This window comes from Brassica oleracea, chromosome C9 (assembly GCF_000695525.1).
Source record: "Brassica oleracea var. oleracea cultivar TO1000 chromosome C9, BOL, whole genome shotgun sequence".
Classification (NCBI taxonomy): domain Eukaryota; kingdom Viridiplantae; phylum Streptophyta; class Magnoliopsida; order Brassicales; family Brassicaceae; genus Brassica; species Brassica oleracea.
Window position 1 is genome coordinate 9,166,368 of NC_027756.1, and position 23,930 is coordinate 9,190,297.

Sequence of the window (23,930 nt, forward strand, 5' to 3'; positions counted from 1 at the left end):
ATTGATGATTTGCAGTGAATATTCAAGAGCTGTTATAAATTACTAAAATTATTAAAATTCTCACATTAATTTCTTTTGTTATCATAAGCTTACAATTTTTGTTATAAAAGATGCATAAAATCATAAAACCATACGATTAATAATTTTCATTTAATAAATATCTATATTAAAATACATTATATATTTATGTTAATATCATTTTTGCCCAAAAAAATTTCCTAAAAAAGTAATTTATGTTACTATCATTTAAATTTATTTATATCTATACAAAATATATAAAAATAATTGTTTAGATTTATTTACCTATAATTTATCACCAGTTTATCACTTTTAACTTAAAAATGTCTATTGGAGATAATTTCTCTATAATTTATCATTGGTCAATTTTACTATTTAATTAAATGCTAAATATATAAAGATATGTTTCTTAATATTTGTATTTTTAACCCAAAATACTTATAATTTGAAACAAAATAAATATTAAACATAATAATAGATTTTTAGCCTACAATTTACTGTTACATCTCAATCACAACTTACAAAATGCTATCTCACTTATATATATATATAAATAATAAATTATAATAAATATAAAATGAACCACATAAGTTATTATATGATAATAACTTCCAGTACAACAACATGAATACTAAGAAATAAATGATGTAATGCCACACTAAGAAAAAAAAACATAACTAATTATCAACATAGCATGGTTTATTTAGTTTAAAAAAAACATGTATAAAATTTAACTAATATATTTATTTTTAATTAATAAAAAATTATATTAAATATTTACTCTAACAATTTAAACTATTTTTAAATATTCATCCCGTCCGTAGTAAATGAATATTTACTCTAAGATATGTGGTATAACATAAGAAATAGCAAATTATCTTTTAAATTTATTGGAAGAAACAAAGCAAATAGTAAATGAACTATTTAGTAAAACTGCTTAAATACAAAAACAAAATATGCAAAATAAATTCAAGTTCAAACAAAATAATTTATATAGTAATAGGATAAAAACTAAAAATTCAGATGTACTAACCGCGCATAGCATCATTTACCAAAATAATATAACAACATTTGAATCCAATAACATAAACAATAACCATTCTCTTAAATTAGATGCACTACTCTTTACATATAAAAAGAGTTACAATACAATTTTACCAGAAATTACTATCTCAGAATAAAAATACACAAGTTTAATTCAATTTAATAATATTATAGGAAAAATCCAGGCGTAGCCCGGAAAACCCTCTAGTGATGAATAAAAACACGTGATCCTCGATCCTCGTGGGTGAGGATGAGCCGCGTCTTCAATGTTTCCACCGCGAAAGGACATCCATCACTTGGGCTTCTCCGCCGCGTGAAACATCGCTTGAACTATGCCTTTAGATCCTAGGATTTGTGACTTCTTTCACACCAAGCTCCTAATCTCATCTTTCGATCCGCCTTAGCACCTTTTGCTTTCCTCCGGTAATGAAGATCGGTTTCTAGTTTTAACCTTCAGCATAGAGAAACGCAGCAGATGATTGAGATGAAGCTCTCTTCAGAGAACCATCTAACGCGACCAGTATCCCCGAATCTTCAAGCTCAGAACTCAATAATCTGAATATCTTGTCGCATCTTACACGAAGAGACTCTGCTCAAACAACGCGAGCAAAGAATTATAGCTAGGTGAAGAAACGAGCAAGCATAGCTAAAGGAAATAGGGACCGATCAAGTTCCCGGTTTTTTAGACTTTCCAGAGCAGATTTGAAAGTCGAAATCGCACAAGCAAACGGAGTGAAAAGAAAAGAAAACTAGATTAAACGGAAATTAGTCGGATATTTACACCAGACAAAGCCAGAAACGGTTCCGATTCAAGATCGGAGCTAGCTAAAAAACAAAAAGACGAAGAACAAAGTAGTGAGTGATAGCGTTAAACCAATGTTTTCACCCTAAGATCAATCCGACGTTCATAAAACGAGGAATTGAAGTCTACCTGTAGAAGATCCCGATGAGAGAACGATCTTCTAAGCAGTAAACTCACTACGAGACGTTTATTAGAATTCTTGAGAAAGTTTTACAAATTAATCTGAATGCATCGAAAAGAAAGTACAACAACTCCTTTATACTCTGCTTTTCCTCGTCTCCTTTTGATTGTCCAATAATGCTCTGCCAGCTGGACTTCCCGTAACAAACTCACTAACAACTTTCGTAACCCTTCTCCCCACTCATCTACTGCCATCTGTCTTTCTACTTTAGCTGTAACACAATCCACCCTTCCAAAGAACCTTGTCCACAAGGTTAACAAGCAAACTGAGGATACTTTTTCTGCAACTCGTACAAATATTCCCAAGTAGCTTCTTCCTCCAGTTGATTAGCCCACTTAACCAAGAGCATTGTCGCCGCTTGACCTCTACGTTGAACCATTTTCCTCTCCAAAATGGCTTCAGGTGTTTTAGTCAAAGTCTCATAAACCACCGAAGGCAGTTGTGTTGTAGTAGTCATGTTCCCCACCAACTTCTTTAGCTGTGATACATGAAATACAAGGTGAGTGAAGTCTCAGGTAACTGCAGCTTGTAAGCTACGGGACCAAACTTATCAAGAATCTTGTAAGGTCCATAGTACTTCGGTGATAGTTTTTGAGAAGAGCGTTGAACCACATATTGTTGGCGGTAAGGCTGCAACTTTAAGAATACCCAATCACCAATATCAAAACTCCTCTCACTCCGATGCTTATCCACCAACTGTTTCATACGATTTTTAGCTCGCAACAAATGAAACTTCAATATCAATAACATCCTCTCCCTTTCCTCCAAACTCTTCGCCACCACTTGAACCTTAGACTCACCAGCCAAATACGGTAAGTGAACCGGTGGGGGTTGTCCATACACAACTTCATAAGGTGTTGAGTTTATCGACGTGTGGTAATTTGTATTGTACCAAAACTCAGCCAATGGAAGCCACTTACTCCACAAGTACGGCTTGTCACTCGTCATGCATCGAAGATATGTCTCTAAAAAACGATTTACCACTTCAGTCTGTCCATCACTCTGTGGATGATAAGCTGTGGACATATTAAAGAACACCCTTGAAGCTTGAATAATTCTTGCCAGAAATCGCTGAGAAATACCGCTCACAATAGACCTTGGAAACCCATGTAGCTTGAAAACATTATCCAGAAATGCTTGAGCTACAGAAGCAGCAGAGTAAGGGTGTTTCAATGCTATGAAATGTGCCGCTTTACTCAATCTATCAACGATCACCAGAATCACAGATTTGCCAAAAGAAACAGGTACCCCATCTATAAAATCCATGGAAATGTCAATCCACACCGCCTCAGGTATTGGTAATGTTTGTAATAGACCAGGACTAGCTGTTGTATCATATTTGCAGCTTTGACAGATAGTACAGCTGCGAAGATAATTCTGTATATCCTTGGCCAAACCCTTCCAGTAAAACAAACTCTTCACACGCTGAACTGTAACATCACGCCCTGAGTGTCCTCCCTGACCCGAGCCATGTAACAAACTCAGTATATCGTTCCTCAGCTCTACATTTTGTGGAACAACGATCTTACTCTTCCTCCGAAGAATATCTTGACACCAAGAAAAATGCTTCTTGAACTTTGTATCTCTCTTCAACCCTTCAATTATCTCCTGAACTGCAGTATCATTAGCATACTCTTCTTGAATTCTTTTCAATAGATCGCACTCCAATACAGTCATAGCCATGTGTAGTATCTCAGCTCCTTCCACACGTGAGAGTGCGTCTGCTGCCACATTATCCTTCCCCTGCTTGTACTGAATCTCATAGTCAAACTCCAATAGCTTTGACAACCATTGTTTTTGGATAGGAGTGTTTAACCGTTGCACCAACAAATATTTAAGACTCCTCTGATCTGTTTTAATGATGAAATGACCCGTAAGGAGGTAGTGGCGCCATTTTTGTACTGCATACACTACAACCAAAATCTCCTTCTCATAGATAGAAAGATGCAATTGTTTTCCTTTGAGGTGACGACTAATGTAAGCAACATGATGGCCTTCCTGCATCAGCACTGCCCCAATTCCCACGCCACAAGCGTCTGTCTCCACCACAAATTGTTTGTCAAAACGTGGAAGTGCCAACACCGGTGCCTTACATAAAGTCTCCTTTAATTTCTCCAAGGCCCCTTGTGCTTCATCGTTCCAACTAAAAGCATCCTTCTTAGTAAGTACGGTAAGAGGACGAGCAATGGTTCCAAAGTCTTTCACAAATCGTCTGTAGTAACCAGCAAGTCCCAAAAAACCTCGCAAAGCTTTTAAATTCTTTGGTATCGGCCAGTTCATCACAGCTTTTAACTTCGCAGGGTCCGTAGATACTCCATCTGCTTGAATGAAATGACCCAAGTACTCAACCCTATCAGTAGAAAAAGCACACTTGCTCCTCTTAGCAAACAAATGATTCACCCTCATCAACTCAAACACCAACTTAAGATGATACAAATGTTCCTCCAAGGATGAACTGTAGATAAGGATATCATAGAAAAAGATCAAGACAAATTTCCTGAGATATTCTGAAAAGACACTGTTCATGAGTCCTTGGAATGTTGCCGGGGCGTTAGTAAGGCCAAATGGCATTACTAAATACTCGTAGTGCCCGCTGTGAGTACGGAAAGCTGTTTTGTGAATGTCAGACTCCTCCATACGTACTTGATGATAGACAGCACGTAGATCGATCTTTGAATAAATCTTTGATCCACCCAACTCATCCATAAGGTCTTCAATCAATGGAATAGGGAATCGATCTTTAACAGTCATCTTGTTTAGCTTCCAGTAGTCGACACACAACCTCCAAGTATTGTCTTTCTTCTTGACCAAAACTACTGGGGAAGCATAAGGACTGGACCTCGGTTGTACTGTCCCTGCTTTTAGTAACTCCTGAATCATCTTATCGATTTCATTCTTTTGTTGAACTGCGTAACGATAAGGCCTCTGATTCACAGGATTGGCTCCTTCTTTCAGGACAATCTTATGATTATGATATTTCCTGAATGGTGGTAAAGCTTGTGGTTTTGCAAAGATATCTTGGTACCGTTCAATCAATTCTTCAATTGCAGTTACTTCCTCCCCTTCACTCTGCGAAGTTTTCACCAAACTCAAAGACATATGATCTTCTTCTGACTCTTCATAAGCATATATCATATGAAATTGAATGTCTTCCTCTTTCTTTGACTCCACTCTTTTAGCCTTTATCTCACGGACATAGTTAGGTGTGATGCCATGCAACGAAACTCTCTTAGACCCCCACTTAAACTCCATCTCCAATTTGTGAAAATCCCATGTTATCGGACCAAGTGTTGATAACCATTGAACTCCAAGTACTACATCATGACCTCCCAGAGGAATAACCATGAAATCTGCTTCGAACTGATGACCTCGGAAGAACCATTTAAACTTTTCAACACGCCCACACACTGCAATCCTAGTGCCATCAGCTACAGAAACCTTAGCTCTTCCCGTTCTGTAATCTTACATCCCAACATCTCAGCCACCTTGCGATCCAAGAAATTATGTGTAGAACCCGAATCTATCAACACATAAACGTTTTTCTTGCCATGTGACCTCGAACCTTCATTGTAGTATAGTCACTGACACCAGAGATTGCATTGATTGAAATTTGAGCAACCTCTTTACCACGACCTTCACTGTTTTCCTCAATATCACCTTCCTCGTCCGAATCTTCTCCCTCATCGTCACATTCCATAGAGTACAACTGAGTTTTCTTATGCTTTTGAAAATGTTCAGGTGTAAATTTTTCATCACAATAGTAACATAACCCTTTAGCTCTTCTCTCACTCATTTCAGCCTGAGAAACAAATGGTCGCAGTTTGCCACTAGCTTCTTTAGGTTTCGTTCCTTCTTCCTTCTGTGTTCCAAGACTTGGTTTTTGCGCATAAGTGCTCGTCGAAGGTTTGCTACCAGACCATCCACTCTTCACTTCTCGTTTAGGATGTGCCTTCTCATACAAACTCCCCAGTACCAAGCACTGGCGAGTTGACTGAGGATTAAACATCCTGACATGCATCTGAGTATCCATCCTCAACCCAGCCAAATAAGCACTCAATAAGTACTCCTCTGACATCTTCAAGCGAGTTCTTATAAGCTCAAACTTCTTGTGATAATCCCCTATCCCTTATGTTTCTCTCAACTCCTTTAATTCTGCCATAGGATCATCCAAGATCTCCTCAAAACGCTCTTTAAGGCGATTCTTATAGTTCCTCCAACTGCTCAAGATCAACGCATCTTCGTCTTCTTGCATTAAAGCCAAATGCCAAGTAGCTGCTTCGTCATAAAAATGCATTGAAGCCACTCCAACCTTCTTTTCCTCCGGAGTATTATCAATCGAAAAAAATTGCTCCGCCTTTCCCAACCATACCTTGTATTTGACACCATCAAAACGAGGAAAATCGATTTTCGTCAATCGAGTCATACCTCCATACTGAGATTGCCGTTGATGCGGTGAAATTCAGATCTGCTCACTCAGATTATCGTCCGACGGTGGAAGATCGACTAGACCAGCAGTTCCACTCGCTGAAGCACGCATCGCCTGATTATTCGCCATCTGGGCTAACGTCGCAAGCACCTGACGCAGATCTTCATCGCGTCGTTCTTCTCTCTCCCGCTGTAACTTCATCTCCTTCTCGATTGCGTCAAAACGACTCGCAATCACTCCATCGATCTCCTTCACCACCGCGCCTTTCTGCAACGCTTGAGCTCTTGTTTCCGCCATAGATTCCAATGATAGTAAGCTCTGATACCACTGATAGCGTTAAACCAATGTTTTCACACTAAGATCAATCCGACGTTCATAAAACGAGGAATTGAAGTCTACCTGTAGAAGATCCCGATGAGAGAACGATCTTCTAAGCAGTAAACTCACTACGAGACGTTTATTAGAATTCTTGAGAAAGTTTTACAAATGAATCTGAATGCATCGAAAAGAAAGTACAACAACTCCTTTATACTCTGTTTCTCCTCGTCTCCTTTTGATCGTCCAATGATGCTCTGCCAGCTGGACTTCCCGTAACAAACTCACTAACAACTTTCGTAACCCTTCTCCCCACTCATCTACTGCCATTTGTCCTTCTACTTTAGCTGTAACAGTGACCGACGGCTTTAAGGCCGTCGGCCACAGGAAAGCGATTAAAACTGGGATTTGGACTTTTTCTAGAGAGATGTTAGAGAATCTAGAGGGAAGCTTTGGTTAATTTTTCCAATTTCACAAAATAAAAAAAAAAATCATTTTGTTTATCCTTCTTTTTTTTCTAGACAGGAGACCTATTTTCTTTTTTTGTTTTGTTTAAAGACTAAAATTCTTCTTTTTCTCCATTGAAAAACCACACCACCTCCAAACTCTGAACACAATTTCACTATTTTTTATTTTATTTTTGTCATAATATACAGTCCCCTATTTTCAGTTTTGTTTCAAGTCCCCAAAATTTCCGGCCCTGGTGGCATGAACTGACTGCTCTCATAACCAAACCATCAATTTTTCAACCTTTCAACTGGTTCTCAAGAACTTCTGTCGGTTCCATTGCATTAACTAAAAACAAGTTTTTGATTCAGTCGGTCTTATGTCCGCTGGTCTGGTGAAACTAACCGTTAGTTTGGTTATATCGGTTTGTTTTTGTTTGTCGTGGACATTGTTATAGCCTTGTAGGTGTTTGGAATTATGGAAACTATGAACATATACTTATGTTTTTTCTTGAACAAGCATGTACTTACTTATAGGAAATAAATAGTAATTAAGTGGTCGGAAAAGACGTCAGCAAAGAGAAGGCGAAGTGATTCACACTAAGTTAGTTAAGAAACTATTTTGTTGCACTTTTTATTTCTAAATATACACTTTTATCTTACATAAAAGATATGTTGTGACAGAATAATAAACAGTAAAGATGTATAAATGTCTTATAACATTTTGAACATTACAGTTTTTAGCTGACTCTATACACACAAAACACTCATGATTACAAAATTTTATTGGGGACAGTAATGATGATTGATGGGAATTAAGAAAGAAGCGATTATCTAAAAATCTTTTACTTACAATGAGAAAGATCTTTTAACATCCATCTCAACCATGTATCAGTCTATGTCGGATGGAATTTTACGACATCTCCTTCAAGTAAATTCATCAATAATGCGGTTAGGACAAGAACTAAAATCGATGATTCTTATGTCTTCTGAACTTAAATGTCTTATCTAAAAAGAATGCAAGAAACAACAAATGACACCAAATTATGAGAACGGTGCGAGTAAGAAGAGTTACTGACCTGGTGGCAACCAAACTCGTTTCAAGTAGTTCTTCAGTAAAGCTCATATCCACCACCGATCGCTTTGTGTTGTTGGACTTGACTCTTCCAACAAATCTGAATTGCTGATGCTGGAAAACGGAAAGGATACCATTTCACGTCCAGGGGATTTAAAAGGGGAATGATCCAATGGAGAGTTGGAAGGACTATGATAGTATGTGTGGCCTCTGGTTAAACAATCTGACAAGCTTGTCGCTTGATGAAATGTCTGGAGATTCTGGTTTGCTGCAACTACATCTTCATCATCAATCATATGCCTCTCCAATTCATGCTCAAAATGGCGGGTTTGGTTTGTTGCTGGTAAGAGGAAACTGCCTGAAGTGTAGTGAGAGAGCAGAGGTAAAGGGTACAGCTCCCTCGTAACAACATCATGGGATGAAGAATAGTCAGACCTCCATGGATTATCAGCCAAAGATGATGATGCATTTGGACACGTGATGAGTTCTGTGTGATTACTTGGTTGCAAATCATCAGTCTTTCTGGTGCTTGCGTTCTCAGTGTTCCACTCGAGAAGTAATGCAGATGAAGGCTCCCTATAATCATGTGGTAGTAAGGCCTCTGAGCTGTATCCAATGTCTTCTCCATGATAACCCAGTGAAGGAGAGTTGTAGTTTCTGAAATGGAGGCTGGAGTCCAGAGTTTCTTCAACAGGAAACGAGATGAATGTCTTCTGTGTCAACAGTGGAGGTCTATAAACCGGTTCCTTAGGATATGAGAAGGGAAAGTTAAAGTCTTGGGGATCTCTTGGGATGCAACTGTAGTGGACATGATTCGTTGCAATGCTATTTTCCGGCCAAGATATGGCCCTTTTCTTCTCAATTTGCAGACCATGGTCAACTTCTGAATAGCTTTCATGGGACCTCTTGAGAAACTTGGATCCAGGAGAATCAAGAAACGTTCTTCTCTCTGTCCTCTCCTTGGAAAACCTAGAAGGCTGAGAAGAGATCAAAAGTAGTTAAAATTCATCAAGAGTAGCAAATAACAAGCCGTCCAGGATTCTAGTCAAGCTTACATGTTTCTCATCGGTTCCAGGGAACAGCCGAGTTAGGAGAAGAGAAACTAAATTGCCCCTGAGAGAATGACTTCCTTCTGAGTACACGATATATACATATAAGTGAAAAAAAAAGCTATAGTGTACCCGTTTGAGGTAAGCAGCTGGGGGGTGATATCAGGAAACCAAGTATGTTTGACCCACTGATTCAGTCTCTTCCTCTTCACAGAGAAAAAGTCGTCTTCCTTCTCATCACTGCTTCCTGATAATCCATCCATCCAGACAACAATATCAATGTTTCTTAACTATTTTGATTTGATCAAAATCCAAACGCTAAGGATAATCCAAAACTGTACCTCCACAACTCAGGTTGTTATTACCACCTCGAACTGTGTCCTTATCTCTATTGAACCCTGAAGAACCTTTCCCAGGATCTTTCTCTAAGAAGAACAGAAAGAAAAAAAAAAAAAACAGATTCACAGACAAGTATAAGAATGAAATGGAGACAAAACTGATCCTCACAGGAAAGAAAGAGAGCATATATCAAGATAAACAACAAACCTTTATCCTTTCGAGTCAAGTTGAGAGGTGAGCCGCGTCTTGCATTATAAATGGGAGTGGTGAAGCTACAAGTAGTAGTATTGCCTGTTATATCTTTAGCTCGGAGGTCGGTTCCTGCATCTACTGAAAATCAATCCAGGGGAAAGCCAAGCGGCAGGACACACTCTTATCATCACAAAGAAGAGATCAACCATTGTGGATTTGACCTCTGGATTCAAAATCTTTCGGATTTTGTTTCAGTTTGTTTGAAGCTTCAGAGGAGGAGAGACCAAAAGTAGACTTCAACTTGTTAAAGAAGGCAAACTCCGAGGTCTTGGCATCAACCGCTGCAAATGAGAATCAGATTCATCATTCAAAATCTGAGAATGATCAGAGGCGAGCGAAGAAATCAACTCACATGGTCCGGTTTGGGCTTCAGGGGAATGGCTCCGATGATGATCAGCATCCACGAAACTCACACTTCTCCTGCGTTTCAAATCTACTACCAACGAGAACTCAGTAACAGAGACATACTAAAACGAAAACTGAGGATTGAGATTAGAGATACCTCGAGAGGTCGAAGGATCGGGATTCGTGAACCCGTCGGTCTTCTTCTTTAGACTTCCCGCTGCTGCTTTCGGTCGGTGATTCCCTCTTCTCATATCACGATGCTATTCAGCTAAAACTGTTGATTTGGAGAGGTTGATTTCACGCTTCCATGGCGATTCAACGGAAGAGAAAGAGAGAGATTCCATGACAGTAGAGCTTTAACGATGTTTGGGCCTCGGCCCATTAAGTTCACAACTTTTTAACGGTCTTCTTCGCCGCGCGAAGTAAGCTCTTCTTTAGACAATTAGAGACATATGACGCATTTCAATCGGTGCGTAAATTGGAAGTAATGTTTAAAGGTGATTTACATATCTTTAATAACTCCTTGGTCTATACAGAATATTTTAAGAGTTGTGGGGCTAATTTGTAATTTTAAGACTTTTATTGTAAAAGGAAAGAATCCGATTTTAGAGGAATTTGAAGTTTTGAAGCTCTATTATGTATATCTACAATAAGTTTTGGTTTTATTTAAAAACTTCAAGTTCTGAGGCTAATGTGAAACTTTTATGAAATTATCGTCCCAAATATACATTAGGAGTTATGGGGCTAATTTGTTGTCTTGATGTTGTGGGCTAGGTTGCGTAGAAACTTGGTGAAAGATCTATTTCACATTTCACAAATGTTTTAGAATCGAAATCCCTCGAAAATTCGTAGAATATTGAAAACTCGTTCTTTTTATAATCTCATCTCGAAACTCTATGAAAACTTACATTTCCATTTTAACTCACGATTTTGTTTTAGAAATGCAAAGAAAAGTTAAAAAAAAAAATTAAACAAATTTTATAAATAACTAATAATATGGGGGTATATATTTTATAAAAGACAAAAGATTTGGTATTTCTGCACTTCAGACTAATCTTCGTCGTCTTCATACATACAGAAATGGTTTCGGTCATCTATGGGATGTTGGAGGTGATCAGTTTGATTTACTATAAGAGACTTGAGTTTGAACATGTTTCTCTTGATGAATCTGAGTTGGAACCGGTTATGTTTGCTAGAGCTAATTTAATATGGTTTTTTTTTTATCTCGATGTTGTTCTTATCAAAATTATCCCCAAAACCTATCTCACACACTATATTATAAATTATGTATGACAATGTTTTACTTAAACACCATTAAGAACAAAGAATACAAAAAAAAAAAAAGAACACCAGTCCTTGATGAGACATTACGATCTTTAAGACAGTAAACCATTATTCTTTTTTTTTTTTTTTTGTAACACACAGTAAACGATTATTCAGACACCTGAAAATAGGTGTTAGTGTCTGCAAAGTGCACAAAGCCAAACACATGTGCTTTCCTCTCCTCCACCTCTCACATATATTTTCAATCTCAATATGATGATCCTTAATCGTTTGGCTCACGAATCTGGATCGAAGTTTTCGACAAGCTTGCTTCCAATTCATCAAGCTCATCCATGTCCAAATCATCATCATCATCATCTTCGTCCTCTTCATCCACTTCTTTCGAAGTCTGTTCAGCATCACCAATGCTCTTGCTTGTCCCAGGAGCCTCTGCTTCTTTGTCCTTTGCCTGAGAAGCAAAAACAACTCAAGATTCCATTAACATGACTTGGTTTGGTTTAAATGATATAAAGAGAGAGACTTCACCTTCTGCTCAATCTCTTCCTCTTCTTTTTCCCTCTGGTATTCTTCAAAAGCCTCAGCATCGTCCACAAACAAGCTTGCATTGGACAGAAACAGCTCCCGACCACTGAGATCGCACACAATGAATCAGCTTGAGAGACACACTGACTAGGAAACAAAATGAGATGAATGGTGGATTAATTAACCTCATACGGTCGTTCTTAGCTCTCTCGGCTTGAGAAGCAGCCAAACCTGCATCTCTCTCTGCTATTTTCTTCCTCTTCCATTCCATAAATAGCGCAGGTGTCATTTGTGTTGCCGTTTTCAGTTTTGCACGCTGTAACAATTTAGAACAAGAATCAAACTTATGGAGTCATGGACCTAGCAGACAGGGAAAAGCTTGAAGAAGAGTATTAAACCTCATTTTCGATTTCTTCTTCAACTGGCATCTTTTGTGACTCCTCTTCCAACAGAGCCTTCATCTGAGATTTGAGGATATAACCAGGAGGAAGAGCGTGTCTGTAATGACACTCTTTGCCACCATTGGGGCAAGCCCAGAACCACCCATACTGTTTCTTTTCCACCGCGTCCAGAAAATACTTGCAAACCTGTTTTAGTTATCGGTTAACACACAAAAACATTTAGTAAATTAGTGGAAGCTCAAATATCTCATGGATAAGCTGTACAACATCGTTTACAATAAGCTTTTACGAGCACACATGGTCATTATATATCTTAGTCATTTTTCGAATAAGCCAAGGATGTTGTTAAAAGACAATCGCATCCAAGAGGAATGAATGCTAGCATCACGAGCGAGTTCTTGCTTGGTAGGCCAAAGCAGAAATCAACAAGGAACAAGGAGGCCAAAGGACATGTAAGAACCAAATGGAATCTAAGAAGAACCATCCTATTAGCTAAAGGCAATAATATCATAAGATTCCATATAAGCTAAAGCTTAATCACAGTAAAACAAGTAAACACAACCTAAACTTGTGCATCACCTCACTTAATACATGAGTAGCCATCTCAAGCTAAAGGATGTATATTCATATACACGCCAGTTCAGAATTTTGCATACTACTGCATCCATTAACAAGAAAAATCTAAGGCTAAGCAGTGTACCCAAACACCGACGTCCTAAAAAGCAGCTAATAACAAGTTTCAGATACAAAGGGAGAAATAAGAAAGAAAGCACTTACAATATCTGTAGGCTTATTCTGGTTATATTCATTTTTCTTGGATTCCACAACCTTTTCAAGGGTCTCCTGATCCCACTCCTCCATATTTCCATCTTCAAACAGAATTAAAAAGCAACATAAGACCCATGGGAAAATATAAAACGCTTTGTTGCTACACTTGTGGTGGTGTTTACTACCTTCATCACGCTTATCGCTGTAAATATCGATCTTCTCACCCTTCCTCTGAATGTTCAAATCATGAGAGAACTTGCACTTAAATCCCTTTTGACACTGCCCATGCTTGAAAAACTCACACAGGATGGACTTTGGATCCACACCTGCCAACAAAAACACACCAAAACCATATATTATAAATACACTGAAACAGAACAAGGAAGATCAGTTTTTATCAAGAGCATTTTGTTAAGTGGAAAAAGAAAAAAAAAAGAAACATTTACCAACAGGAACTTTGGGCTGACTAATGGCAACCTTAAACAACTCATTCAACTCTTGCTCTCTCGCTTTCTCTTCCTCTTTCTTTTTCTGTCCTCACACACAAAACAAACAAACAAACATTTCATTTTCGTGGTAAGTAACTGTTTCAGCAACAATCTATCTCTCTCACTCCGTCACTTGTAGGAAAGATATATCAAACATCTATTCCACTATCTCTCTCCCAATCATGCAAGAAGCTCAAAACCCATTTCAGCAGAATATCAAATACATTCAAGGGAAGGCTGCGTTACCTTGGCAGCAGCTTTAGAGGCGTCGGGTTTAGGCTGGACAGATTGCTTGAGACTCTGGACATACTTCTGAACATTCTTGCTCTTGTTCTTGTTTTTCAGACCGAAAGTCTTGTCTTCCACTTGCTTCTGCTTTTTAGCCAAATCGGCCTTCGGTTGTTGCTTTGGGGGCATCTTCAACACACACACACACACACACGGACTTCCTCAAGGTTAATGAATGACCTCTCTCGAGAACGTTCTAAAGCTAGTGTATCAAAATTAGGGTTTTTCAAGGTTCTGGGTAGACAGAAACTCGAAAAGGAGAAAGAGAGAGCGACCGCAGAATCTGAATCAAACCGATACGGCGGAGATTCAGAAATTTCCCCGATAAAGCAGATACAGAGACACCCTAAAATCAAGTTAATTACCGAACAATCGAGATAGGAGACAAAAAGGAGAACAACATTTGTCTGATATGTCTTACTCCCACACTAACGTTATGTGGGCCTTTTAAAAGGCCCGCCTATATATTAATGGGTCTGCCTATGTTATGACTCGCTTATTAAGGCCCATTAAGTTTATAGCTTCTAACGGTCTTCTTCGGCGCGTGCCCAAGGTCGTTAGAATCTACCGTAAACACAGCTAATTACAAAAAAAATAACATCATTTTACTTTCTTATCCTAAAAACATATTTTCTTTCATACTAAAAATATATATTTTCTTTTGTACAAACTATACCATAAGTTCCTTGTCTATGGTAACAAAAGAAGTGACCATAAATAATAATCATGTCTTTTTTTTCCTCCCAGCAAAACACAATATCTCTGCCAGAGAGAGATAGAATGAGAAACGAATTAGCAAAAGTTCATCTGAGAGATTCTTCATCCTGTTTTTTTTTTTTTTTTTTGAATGGTGTTCTTGTTTTTGGTTTCTCTGAGGTTACACTATTGCAAGAAACTGAAAGCTGGATTCTCCACAAGCTCCTCGGCAGGTTTCACTTGCGCAAAGTCCTTATCTTGCATTGAACTCGACAAGTCATCGATCAAGAAAGATATACTGTTGCTGCGCCACGCCAAAAAGAAACGGTATTGTTTAGTTTCAAGAAAGAAACAAAAAAAGGTCATAATGATCTTTTGATGTTCATAGCAGCAAAACCATACATACCTAGAATCATCTTTTAACAAGAAGTCGCTGCTGTCTGTCATAACTCCTGCCATGTTCTCGATGACCTGTTTGATCATCAGAGGATCAAAACTACTTACTGGAGCAAAGGATTAAAAGAATTATCCTCAGAAAGCTTTTCTTTACCTCTTGCGAAACACTTTTTGTGTAGTAGATTTCATCCTTATACAGAGTACATAATCTGAAATGCTGCTGTATTCTAAGGATCTGATGTGAAGCGGACAAAAAACGGTGTCAGCGTAACCACAAAACTCAAAGTTCATCAAAAAAGTGTTGGTTGATATATATATATAGAGAGAGAGAGACTTACTGGACACAACTTTTTTGCAATCTCATCGTATGAGATTTTGAACTTATTATGGATGCGCTGTGTTGTACATGCCAATTCAAGCAAACTCTTTACTTGTATAATATTCAAGTACAGCTAAAATTTCTCAAAATTCAAAAAAAAACAAGTTCAGAACATACCAAGAATCCAACAGCCTGTCTGATATGTTTGAGTTCATCCCAGGATGAGCCAGCATACTATCAAAGAAAGGTGAGAGATATTGTGTTTATGTATAAAATCAATTGAAGACAATAAAAGAAGAAAAAAAGAAAGGAAACTGTGCTTTAGGGGAATACCTCGTCATTTGTTTCCAAGCACCAGTTCTCTAACTTTTCTAAACCAGATTTTAAATATTCTCCATTGATAAATGAACAGTTATCTGGTCGCGTCATAACGCTGTGAATCAAAATTTGAAGAGGTCGATTATTATAATCTGCTTTATCATAGAGATTCATATTCCAAAACACACAGACAAGTGAACAATCTCTCTCTCACCTGTTCCACAGTTGGACATTGATTAGTGAGAAAGCCTGAGAAAGTATCTTCTGGATAAGAACCAGAGGAACCTGTCACAATAAATAAGCTTAGTAAGAGTATGTTATCCTTTAGAGAGAGATAAGTGGAAGTGTAGAAACGAGTTTCACATACAAAGTTCTCTCTAAGTGTGCTTAGCAATGCATCTAGTCCTTCAATAATCCCTTGCCAGTATTTAGCAGTGCTATCAGACATTAGCGCTGTCCCCTTGAACGTTTTTGGTGCCTAGATAGAGATTCTCTCATTTCAGCTCACAACACATACAAAAGGAAAGATGAAAATAGAGAATCATTAGCGCACCTGGATGCAGAGAGTAAGGGAAGTGTTCAATTCCTTTTTCAGTTTATCCCACATAATCCCAATAATCTTTTCAACATATGCTGCAAGCTGCTGCTTGAAATGCAGAGCTGGAGCCTTGGCATCAACTGGTCGAATCGCTTCAGCCGCTGGCGAACGGAAACCCTGGTGTTAACAAACGGTTAAGGATTGTTTTAGTTGTTGGTCATCAACATAAGATAAAATAAAAAAAAACAAAAACGAAGGGTATATTTATTTTACCTTGGTCATCCATCGGACCAAGGAAGGTGACTTTCGAAGTGGAGTGGCCCCGGTTCCACCAGATCTGAGACTTTGTTGTAGCATGAACAACAAGGTCGATGTGTTGGATAACCAATATGCCAAATTAGCGTTGTCTTCTTCATTCTGATAGTAAGAAACCATTTAGTTATTTTCATTCTGATAAAAGAAAAACTAAGGCAGCCTCTAAATTTAGTACCTTAATAGCAGAACCAATCATTTGAATAAGACGATCAAATACATTGGTTCTCTCTGCTTCAAAGGATTTCCAATGAAGAAGACATTTGTAGATGGTAAATGCCGCTACTGGCTTCCCCTGACTAAATCCAACGTTTTTTGTGACACAGTTGATTAGGTCATCCACATCCTCCTGTACCAAGAAAAAAAAGAGAATCTCTATCTTCAACCAAGGATGATGGAGAGCACATACTCGAGTAAATTTACTAAACGACATACATTTTGAGGATCAATATGGGAACCACCCCTGGATTCTTGTATCCTTGCTGGTGTTGTAAACATAGTGCCCTGCAGAGACGGATCTTTTAAGGATTTACAAAAGAAATGGGAACAGACTATCAGATAAAAGTAGACGGAAAAGCAAAAGACATAACTTACAGTGAGTTGATTTTCTTCGGCATTTTGCAAGTTCTGCGCGAGCAAGAGCAGTGTTGTTGATTAGGATGATTGATTGAGAGAGAGTCAGATTTAGTCATTTCAAATATTTCTCCAGATATGTTTACCTTTACTGGAGTAGAAGGGAAGAAACGTCCTGATGCTGTCTTAACGGGTGTGCTTAAGGCAGATTGCTTCAAAACATGATTTTCGTTTATCACATCCTCTAGCGTCTCTTGGAGTCTGCAAATGAAGAAAAAGGACCTTAAAATCTCTGTGAAAGGAAACTCAATAGCTAATAGACCAATAGTGAATGAATACTTGTGCATGGCGGTCTTCAAATTAACAATTTTGTCTTCAGCCTCTAAAGCCTGCTTCACCTTCTCCTTGAATTTTTTCTCTGTTTCATCAATCTTCTGCTCCAGCGAACTTAACATTGACTGCATATGAAAAAAAAAATTTCCAAAACATGGCTCTTGAGGTTTATACATCTTTGAAATCCTTACTAATATATATAGCAAATTCCCCTACCTTGAGGTTATCATTTTCACTCTTGAGTTTCTCCACAAGCTCGGTGTCAACAACAATAGGAACCTCCTCCTTTACTACCGGTGGAACCATTTCTGCAGTCTTTTTCGCAGCTTCAACTTCCTTTAAGAGAGACACTTCGGTTTCCTTGAACTGGAGTTGTATTTCCTTCAATGCTAATTGCAGTTTCGCATTTTCTTGTGTTTTACTTTCTTCCACGTCCACCTACAACGTCAACGCCCACAATGACAGGTTGAAGAATTTGCTTCGAGGATGGATAGAAAACCGAAAAGACAAGGATAAAAGGGCTGTGTTTTACTGACCCTCATGCGTTTCTCTAGCTGCAGTCTCAGCGTGAGATCTTCCACTTGCTTCTCAAGCTTACTCTTGGCAGCTTGTAGGGCTCCAGTTTCCTTTGCAGCCTGCAGAAAATATGAAGTCATCATTGTTGAAGTTTATCATTGTTGCTGTGTTCAAGGCAATCAATAAACTTCTAGCTGCTAGCTTCATTATCTAAACTCATCTAACCACATTGTTTAAACTCATCATCCATGTAAAAAAACTTAGAACTGAAAATGTAAAAGAAGATTAGGCTCACCATCTTAAGCTCTCGCAGTTCTTTACGGGCTAGCCTTGCTCTCCATGCACTTTGTGTAGTAATCGCTGCTTTCTTCAGCTTCTTGTAGTGCGACTCGGCCAGGTATCTACGGCAATGAATCTGGTATATGCAATGAAAATTAAACTCGGAATCTTAAGAGAAATTTGGAGAGATGAGAAAAGCTCAAAGATGAAAAGAAAAAGAGATTTCGCCACCTGAATAGCAAGTGTGGCCTTGATCTTCCTTCCTAGTACATCGCGAGCAGCCATACCACGCAAACCTGACTGAACTGTAACCACAGCTTCAATGTAAGACCGCCTTTCAAGGTAGATCCGCAAAGCTCTCTGTATCTTCAAAGCAGCCGCTTCCTTTCTGCGCAAGTCCTCAAATATATGTCGAGAAAGTTGGCCTGTAAATGATTGGATAACAGAGCAAATTAAATGCATTTGTTCTCTTACTAACTGAATACTTTTTAAATAAGCTAATAATATTCTCTACAACTTTTAGATACCTCTGCACACAGCCTGCATATTGATTGCAGCTTTGAGGAGCATGTAGGAGCGGAATTTCCTCTGTATAATTCTGGCTGCTCTTCCCAAGACATCAGTCCTCCGAGCATCTAATTCAGCCATCTGCCCAGCCATGAGGAGAACTTTCGTCTTTCCAATCTGCAAAAGCAACAACGTTAAAAAGCAGAATAAACCAAACAAGTGTATTCATCCAAGTTTCCGCGTTAATGAGTACCTGGTATCCCTTGAGTCCAACTGCCTCCAGAAGTTTCTTGCAAGCTGCTTTCTCATCAGAACTAGTAGGAACAAAGCCAAATGTTAGAACATTTTCAATATCTAGGTAAAATTTCAACGTCTGAAGTGTGTGTGTGTGAGAGAGAGAGAGAGAGAGAGAGAGAGAGAGAGAGAGAGAGTCAAACCACTTATCCAAAGTAGAAGAAGCTAGGACACTAAATCTGTCCAGGAATTCATCAAAATGTTTTCGTGTAGGATATCCAGCACGACAAATCTCTATTGCCTCCATCATACCCTGAAAATAATGACTAATAAAACTTGCCTGGGAACAAACAAACGTTTTCAGACAAACCAAAAAATGAAGGTGAATCTCACCCCACAACGTAGCTGTTGCAGAACGTTTTGGTTCTCAAAGATAGAGGGCTTCAGAAGATTATTGGGCTTCACGCAACGAATATAGCGAGGCTCAGTAGTGCTAAGACGTTCCATCAATAATGCCAGTTGTTGCTGCATAAAGTAAGAAAATGACTTCAATAAAAGCCTGTGATAACGATTGTCTACATGAATGAAAAAAAACACCTTATTTAATACTTCACCTTAAATTGTGAAGCTACAGAAGAGAACTTCGTCTGTTTGCTAGCATCTTCCACTAGACTAGGAAATAAACCTGCAATAAAAGTGCACCTGGAAGCACCTAGCAGAGCCTGATGCTCAGCAACAACATAATCTTTGTTCTTTTCCAGAAACTGCTGGGTTTGATAAGTGACCTGAAAAGAAAACCCAGTGCTTTTAGTATTTTCGGGCATAGTTGCATTATTTAAAGTCGCAGAATGCTAAAGCAGGTTTTCTAACTCACATCACCAGCATAGTGACAAACTGTGAAGTCAGTACGAGCTAACTTTGGCTTGCTAAAGTGCTTGTTCGTTTTAAATGTTTCGTACAGCTTTTGAGAAAACGTTTCGTGTGTTGATCTTGGGAACATGCTGCAAGATAAGAGGTATAAAACGTCAAATATCAATGCAGAGACAACGAATGCATGAGGAATAATAGCAACTGAAATCTCTTAGGCTTACCAAGCCTCGTCCAGGAGAGCAATAATACCACCAGGTTTCTGAAACGTGAATGAACGTGCGACTTTGAGTAGACGTGGAAAATATTTTTACAAAAGAGCTCGCAGTAAAACTAGTTACCTTCTCAATAAGTTGCAAAACTTCCCGATTATCTGGGAACTCGATGTGGTTCCAGGCAATTTCTTCTTTCTTGTACTCATCTTGTTCCATCTTTAAGACGTGCTGCCAAAGGAAAAGAATCATGGATCAAAAAGGAGCAAGGTTGGATAAAAGGAAACTATCAGAAGAGAGAGAACAGAGTTCAGACAAACCTCATTAAAGTGATGTTGAAGTTTCTCATTGGTCAAATTGATGCAAAATTGCTCAAAACTGCAAAAAACCATGATGCATTAGTAAGAATCAGAAGCAACATGCACTTGACTTCTTAGTAAGAGCTAAACGATGTAATCCCTCATTTTATATCTACTCAACATTCCAGAAATTTCAAGGAGAATGGTGACTTTTTTCATATATCAATTGCTTCCTAGAACAACTGATTCATGTGTCATGTGCTGATGTTTCATTTGAGCCTTTGCTCCATAGCATTGTACTCAAACCGTTTTCCTTTGTCCTAATCAAACATACTGCATAAGACAGCGTAAAGCACCTGTTTGTCTTGAAACTCTCGAATCCATAAATATCCAGCACTCCTATCATGTGTTTTGAGTCAGGATCTTGCCCAATTGAATTATTGATCTTGTTTACGATCCTAAAAAAAGCAATTAAGCGAAGTTGGAAAAAAGTTAACTTGTGGGGAAACAAGAAAGAGATTTATATGCTCGGACGGAAATGCAATAACATACCAATCAAACAATCTAGCGTACACAAATTTTGCCAAAGCATCTCTACTGAATGCTGCAGATTCAGGATCCAGACATCTAGATATCGTTTCTTCAGGTGTCACCATTACACGTTTGCAGAGAGAATCTTCCAGTGCCTGCTCATCACACCTGCAGGCAATTCGAAGGAGTCAGCAAATAGTTTCTTTTCACATTATCAAAGTCAATCAACCTCAGTTAGTTAGCAACGTTTACATGAAAAGCTCAGCCGCAATCTTCAGTGACTTGTTGTCTTTTGGAACTGAAGAGTCTGTTTCTTCTCCGTTGGTAAATTCTATGTTACCTAGATGAAGAATAGCTGCCAAAACTCGAAATATTGCTTCCTGAAAAGAAAGTGATATCAATCAAATATACTCATATAGCACCCATTTTAACCAGGAGAAAGGGAAAATAAGTAACCTGCTCCTCTACGCTTATCCCAACAATGCCCATTGCTTCTCGGGTTTTAGCATACTCTTTCGAATCATCCATTCCCTCTAACTTAATACAATGAGACTGATTCAGATAACGGTATGTTGTTGGATCCTCTAATTTTAGTTTTTTAATGTCCTGTCAAAATAACATTAAGGAGAAAATGAGAAACAAACAACAGGACAATAATATGAAAAGCCATATGATGTTGTTACCTCTGATGGTGCAGCACAAAGCATGTAAAAGCAGTGATAGTTTCTCTCAGAATCTGACACTTGGCACACCCTTGATCTCTCTAACAAATAAGTCTTGATGGCAGCTCCTGATATCCTTCCCCTTTGATCGAACTGAATCTCCACGAATTTACCAAATCGACTGCAAACATGATAATGATTTGTATATAGATGCAAAACGGATATTCAGTATAAAAGAAAGTTATGTTCCACTAACCTTGAATTGTTGTTCCTGACGGTTTTTGCATTCCCAAATGCTTCTAAAACAGGATTGGACTGCGCCAAGAACATACACCATTCATATCAAAGAATGATCTTTTACAAATCCACAAGGTCTATTAATAAAATAGATACCTCCAAAACTTGATCTTCTACACTCCTTCTGGCCGAGAGATCTTTGACAGCTCGACCTCCCATTTTTGCCAGGTACTTCATAAGCGTTTTAGCAGTTTCAGTCTTCCCTGCTCCACTCTCACCACTTACCAAGATTGATTGACTAACTCCTTCATTAATCATTTGTCTACACCCACCCCAAGCCAAAAAAAAATGTGAAGCAGGAAACAACCAATGATGAATGGAACAAAAAGAAGTTCAAAGTTGAATGAATGATAGGTACCTGTAAGCTGCATCCGCAACTGCAAACGGATGGGGCATCAATGATCCAAAGGGGGCTCCTTTATAGTGTTCAATCATATGGTCATTGTAAAGGTTCGCTAGTTGTTTAAAAGGGTTCACAGCAATCAAGATATCTCCTGTATAAGTCTAGTAAAGAAAAACAAAATGTCTTAAACAGAGCCAACAAAAAGAAAAAAAAAAAAAACAGAAAGAGCAAACCAAAAAGGAAGCTCACATATATTTCGTCTATATGATATCTTGATTTCAAGTTTTGCAGGACCCCTGGTTCATGTAGATACGCTAGCGTTGTCATGTCGGTGACTCCAGAAGGTGGAACTTCCATATCTTTTGGATGTGTGTCTGAAACTTTGACAGCAACCTGCAAAAAAAAGATCAACACAAGTATGTGAAACAAGCTCCTCCCTCAACATATAGTCAAAAGTGTATCTACATTACATACCGTCTTCCCTGAGGTACATTGGACCTTAATATCATCTCCATTAACCTCAATAACTTCACCATCTAACCATGCCTCCTCCGGATCTTTAACCCAAACGAACGAGACAGCTTTAACGGTAGAAGAAGGCTGAAGAAGAAGAAGAAAATAAACATTTAATTAAACGAAAAGTGAAGACACAAACAGCATTCAATAGTCTAGTTTCAGAGGCTTAACGCTCCCAAGAACTAGACCCCCCACACACACACACACCAAAAAAATAAAATCAGAGGAAAGCGAATTTTAATAATCACCACGAAAGCAACCAATGATAAAACCTTAAACATCAGAAACCCTTTACGATGATTATGTTCATCACTGCACAGTTGAACGAAACCCAGAAGAATCAAAAGTACATTGAAACCAAATAGTATATATATAACAGAAAGTACATTCATTTTGCCTTTGAAATGAAGAAAAAGATCAAAACTTTGAAATGGAATCCAAAGGATTAGAGTACCATTATCGCCGGAGATTAATCAAATCGGAAACCCGTTTGCCCCAAAGCGGAAGAGATAACTCCAGCAACGAAGGAGCATTCACTTGAGGGAGCTGGAGAGTGCAGAGCGAATGCAAAGAATAAGATTCCACAGCAAAATAAAGTAAAATATCTCAGAGAAGGAAATGTATCTTATAGAGTTGGATATGTGAGAACGCTTAAAGCCATTTTTTTATCAGATTTGGAGGAGAAAAAAATTACTCATAAAAAAATCATAATATTCCTCTTTTATCTGTCCTTTGTTTTTGTTTTTTTTCCTATATTTTCGTTTTTCTTTTAATTTCTTCTCTCTTTCTTACTTATGAAACTCTTTGGTCCATTAAAAAGGGTTAATCGGTAATTAACCAATTTTATTTTCCGAAAGAAACAAATAAACTATCTTGCTTCTGACAAATTACTATCTCTTTTTCGGTTTTTTTAATAAATAAATTAGGAAAATCCAAAAATTCTTTGACTTAAAGTTGCAAGCTTTTCCCGTTTACACTTATAAAATCTCTCAAAACTCTGTGTGAAACGTCACATTCACATTATTACAAATATCATTTTGTTACATGTGATTTTTCTAATGTGATTTTCTAGCTACGTGTGATTTTTCTAATACCATAAATGTGACATGAAAGCTAATCTTATGTATATAAAGCCTGGT

General features: G+C 38.1%; 3 protein-coding genes across 8 annotated transcripts; all 3 read right to left on the reverse strand.

Moving 5' to 3' along the window:
* Positions 1-7,918: 7,918 nt before the first annotated feature.
* LOC106313663 lies at positions 7,919-10,653 on the reverse strand. Of its 5 annotated transcripts, XM_013751539.1 has the most exons (9): positions 10,450-10,653; positions 10,300-10,380; positions 10,094-10,228; positions 9,903-10,022; positions 9,698-9,781; positions 9,489-9,603; positions 9,363-9,420; positions 8,312-9,284; positions 7,919-8,157 (listed from the first exon to the last, which is right to left on the reverse strand). In XM_013751539.1, exons 1-8 carry the CDS (start codon positions 10,541-10,543, stop codon positions 8,355-8,357), a joined length of 1,617 nt encoding a protein of 538 aa, XP_013606993.1. In that variant the 5' UTR covers positions 10,544-10,653; the 3' UTR covers positions 7,919-8,157; positions 8,312-8,354. The 5 variants fall into 5 exon arrangements, with proteins under 5 accessions (XP_013606993.1, XP_013606995.1, XP_013606994.1 ...); XM_013751541.1 differs by having other exon boundaries at positions 7,919-9,284; positions 9,903-10,016; positions 10,109-10,228; XM_013751540.1 differs by having other exon boundaries at positions 7,919-9,284; positions 9,903-10,016.
* Positions 10,654-11,538: 885 nt separating this feature from the next.
* LOC106313187 (zinc finger CCCH domain-containing protein 21) lies at positions 11,539-14,420 on the reverse strand. Its single transcript, XM_013750932.1, has 8 exons — positions 14,002-14,420; positions 13,714-13,798; positions 13,453-13,593; positions 13,277-13,368; positions 12,497-12,685; positions 12,284-12,414; positions 12,102-12,204; positions 11,539-12,024 (listed from the first exon to the last, which is right to left on the reverse strand). The coding sequence occupies exons 1-8, from the start codon at positions 14,170-14,172 to the stop codon at positions 11,839-11,841; spliced, it is 1,098 nt and encodes a 365-aa protein (XP_013606386.1). The 5' UTR covers positions 14,173-14,420; the 3' UTR covers positions 11,539-11,838.
* A 354-nt stretch (positions 14,421-14,774) lies between these two features.
* On the reverse strand, positions 14,775-23,453 carry LOC106317868 (myosin-13). Of its 2 annotated transcripts, none has more exons than XM_013755661.1 (39): positions 23,246-23,453; positions 22,750-22,875; positions 22,525-22,668; positions 22,291-22,436; positions 22,029-22,194; positions 21,892-21,950; positions 21,657-21,816; positions 21,430-21,579; positions 21,226-21,353; positions 20,995-21,141; positions 20,799-20,900; positions 20,464-20,521; positions 20,273-20,374; positions 20,156-20,193; positions 19,939-20,065; positions 19,679-19,849; positions 19,458-19,589; positions 19,268-19,377; positions 19,084-19,144; positions 18,851-19,007; positions 18,555-18,748; positions 18,340-18,459; positions 18,065-18,163; positions 17,745-17,966; positions 17,535-17,653; positions 17,342-17,456; positions 17,217-17,249; positions 17,058-17,126; positions 16,801-16,971; positions 16,584-16,727; positions 16,326-16,487; positions 16,140-16,250; positions 15,987-16,057; positions 15,788-15,887; positions 15,632-15,688; positions 15,474-15,530; positions 15,290-15,370; positions 15,146-15,210; positions 14,775-15,037 (listed from the first exon to the last, which is right to left on the reverse strand). In XM_013755661.1, the coding sequence occupies exons 1-39, from the start codon at positions 23,246-23,248 to the stop codon at positions 14,926-14,928; spliced, it is 4,389 nt and encodes a 1,462-aa protein (XP_013611115.1). In that variant the 5' UTR covers positions 23,249-23,453; the 3' UTR covers positions 14,775-14,925. The 2 variants fall into 2 exon arrangements, with proteins under 2 accessions (XP_013611115.1, XP_013611114.1); XM_013755660.1 differs by having other exon boundaries at positions 14,775-15,043.
* Between the last annotated feature and the right edge of the window lie 477 nt (positions 23,454-23,930).